Raw genomic sequence first — 3,270 nt, forward strand, 5'->3', positions numbered from 1 at the left:
ACAGATTTTGTTATTTTTAGTTCAACTTAATTTTGCTTGTCTGCGCTGCGCTCGTCCGCCGTATTTTTTCTTTTCTCCGACCCCGCAGCTCTCTCTCCGATAGTTTAGTGTTAGTGGCACCAGTCCAGGTGTTTCCAGGTTTTACTCGTGCTATTTCTCCATGTTGAGAGTTTGGTGTTGCACATATTGCACCTGACTATGCATTCTTATTCTTTTCTCCGATGAACTGAAAATAACAGGAGTGTGTCCATCTCACAAATGTAGAATCCGTCTCTGCAGTCATCTCAACCATCTAATTCCAGCAACAGAAGATAGACAAACTATTTTACCCGCGGAATTTTTTCTCTGGTGCTGTTTTGCTGTGTTGGTAAATTCACCACTTAATTTTGAGTTAAAATATGTTGTTGTAACTTGCGTTACTGAGATTGTAATGAGTAATAATATTACCCAAATTTTATTACTAATGCGTTATATTACTGCGTTACAGCAAAAAGTAATATACTACTGTAATATTATTACTTTTGTAATGCATTACTCCCAACACTGTTAAGCACACATTTTATTAAGCAAATTGACGGCAAGATTTTTTTTTTCTATTGAAATGCCTCGCTGGATACTGTGGGGATCTTGTTAGAGATAAAATGTGTTTCATTCTACCTTCCTGTCCAACAGGTTAATGCAACTTTAATTGATTTGATCTCTGCCCTTTAATTACAGAGTCGCCATTTAGCAATGATTCATTTGTGACACCCACCCTTGAACACACACACTGCTATAATTACATGTATTATGCAGTGCGCTGTGATAATAACAGTCATTGCTGGTTTAGAGGGTGACCCATATTGTAAATTCATCTCACCATTAATCTTTGTTTAATGTCACAACAGCTGCAGGTCAGATGAAGGTTGTATCATTATATGCAGCAGAATAAATTATTTGTAGTTTCATTTTATTCATTCATAGAGAGAAAAACTAAGCATAAATTGTTGTGAATTATTTTCACATGGTGTGTATTTTCATATTATGCAGCATGTGTGTATTGTGTAGATGTTAGTTTGTACAGGGACCTGCAGACTCCGGCCTCACTGTATAACTGTAAACAGCTGACACGATCAAACAGGAACCTCGCGGAGTAACTGTGTCTTGTATCCTTTTTCTTTTCTCAGCTGTTCCACTCTTACCCCCCAGCGGTGTCTGGCATTCCGCCCGTCATCCCACCGACGGGGCCCTTCGGATCTTTGCAGGGAGCGTTCCAGCCCAAGGTATCACAATATCAAACGCTAAATGTTAGAATTTCGAGACTACTCCCAAAACTAACCTCCTGTGCTGTTCCAAATATTCTCCTGCACACATGGAACGGATCTAGCTAAATATAAACAGATCTCAGACAGTCGGTTTCTTCTTTAATGTTATCTATAGGTACAGTATAAATAGAGAATCAATTACAGAAGTTTTCTTAAGATATACCTTCTGGTGATGTACCACAGTTAGCTATCAGTAATCCTAGAGTACGTGAGATATTACTGGATGGTTTAGGTATCGTGTGATTGGCTGAAAATGCTTATGTTTTGTCTTTTTGTACTACAGACCTCAAACCCTCTAGACGTGGCAGCCAGGCCTGGAGCCGTCCCACACACACTCCTTCAGAAAGACCCTCGGGTACGCACCCCAAACACAACTTTTTGTAATGAACAAACTAGTGCTGAATGACACTACAGGCAAACTAAGCATTGCATTTGTCACGTTATACTGTTGTCCACATTGGTATGCAGGCAGTGATAGGAAGGGGAATACTCTGAATTCTGGCCTAATTATTCCACGAAATGCTTCATTAGAAAGGGAAATTTTAACATTTTAATTTGGTCAGTGATGAAGTGATGCTCGGATGCTGATTAAAAGTCCTGAGTGACAGCTTTGTGTCCCTAATCTCTCTCACTCGTGCTCTTCTCTTTTCCCTCTTCTCTCTAGCTGTCAGATCCGTTCCGGCCGGTTCTCAGGGTAAGACTGCTTTATCAGTTATTCGGTTTGTTTCCCCACAGGACTCCGCAGCAAATAGAGTAAAAGCTCATTACAGTTTAATCCCACCTTACACCGAGCACCTGCCTTCCGCTCTGCAGTCTCTTTAATTAGCTGTGCGCTGGGATTCGATGGTCTCACCTCAGAGTCTATAGGAGACGCTATATGACTCCCTTATCACTGAAAACACATTGTAATGACATTTTCCCTAATTAATTTGCAACTGTGCCCAAAACCTAGGAGAACGCAAACAAACTTAATATCAACGTTCCAAGTTAAATTTCACTTTAAAATGTTCAACTTTACATAAAATTGCAAATAATATTTTCAGATGTACCCAATATTCTGTCATAGAAGTGTTTAAAAGTTTTAAAGGAATAAAATGAAACTAGCATGAACGTAGTCATGTCTGAACATGAAAATCTTACTTTGTCTTTCTGTCTCCACAGAAACCAGGAAAGTGGTGTGCTATACATGTCCATATAGCCTGGCAAATTTACCACCACCAACAGAAAGTAAAGGTGAGATTTGCATACATAACCTGATTTGACTTTTACTGCACCCTCCAATCAGGATCAACATTACATATGCAAAGAAATTTTCTTTGTGCCTCTCTTTTTTTCTCCTCTCTGTTAACTCTGATCTGCAGAATTCAATATAGCCTTTTTTTATTTTTGAGGTACTTTGAGAGGGGTATCACATTTGTTCTCTTTTGTGCCTGGCCTTCTCCAGCAGCAGATGCAGGTTGACCCACACAAGCTGGACTTTGGCCTCAAACCGGAGTTCCTAAGTCGACCCCCAGGCCCCACCCTTTTTGGAGCTATCCATCACCCTCATGACTTGGCACGACCTGCATCGTTTTTCTCAGCAGCAGGTGAGCAGACGATCAAAATCTTAGCAGAGTTGATAGAGATCACTGTCACTATACAGATCAAGAGCAGTGTTTCCAACATCTTTTGGTTAGTCAGCAGCACTGACTATTAGTGATTGTCTTTTTTTTAACAGATTTGATGCATTTGTAACTATTTTAGTCCCCATTTCTTGATACTCATTACACACCACCTATACTGCAAGCAAGTGAAGTAACAAAACCTAAATGTTTCCAAATTAAAGCAACAAAGTCAAACAGACCCCGCCCCTCAACTGAGCATGTCAGACAAGAGATGTGCAGAGCTGGGAGGCACCAGGACTGCAATTAGGAACCTTGAGCTAGACCAGTGGTCGCCAACCCGTCGATCGCGATCGACTGGTAGA

At 40.4% G+C, this 3,270-nt stretch overlaps 1 protein-coding gene across 1 annotated transcript in view; it reads left to right on the top strand.

Annotated features, from left to right (window-relative positions):
* LOC107747043 (autism susceptibility gene 2 protein-like) overlaps nt 1-2,890 on the top strand; it is a gene marked incomplete at its 3' end in the record, with an annotated part of 374,875 nt that extends 371,985 nt beyond the window's left edge. The window contains exons 11-15 of the mRNA XM_016561457.1: nt 1,167-1,262; nt 1,588-1,659; nt 1,969-1,998; nt 2,466-2,537; nt 2,749-2,890. Of these exons, the coding sequence (XP_016416943.1) occupies nt 1,167-1,262; nt 1,588-1,659; nt 1,969-1,998; nt 2,466-2,537; nt 2,749-2,890 (412 nt within the window). The remainder of the gene's footprint in view (nt 1-1,166; nt 1,263-1,587; nt 1,660-1,968; nt 1,999-2,465; nt 2,538-2,748) is intronic.
* Nucleotides 2,891-3,270: the final 380 nt, after the last annotated feature.

This window comes from Sinocyclocheilus rhinocerous, unplaced genomic scaffold, assembly GCF_001515625.1.
Source record: "Sinocyclocheilus rhinocerous isolate Xijiao unplaced genomic scaffold, SAMN03320098_v1.1 scaffold708, whole genome shotgun sequence".
Taxonomy (NCBI): Eukaryota; Metazoa; Chordata; class Actinopteri; order Cypriniformes; family Cyprinidae; genus Sinocyclocheilus; species Sinocyclocheilus rhinocerous.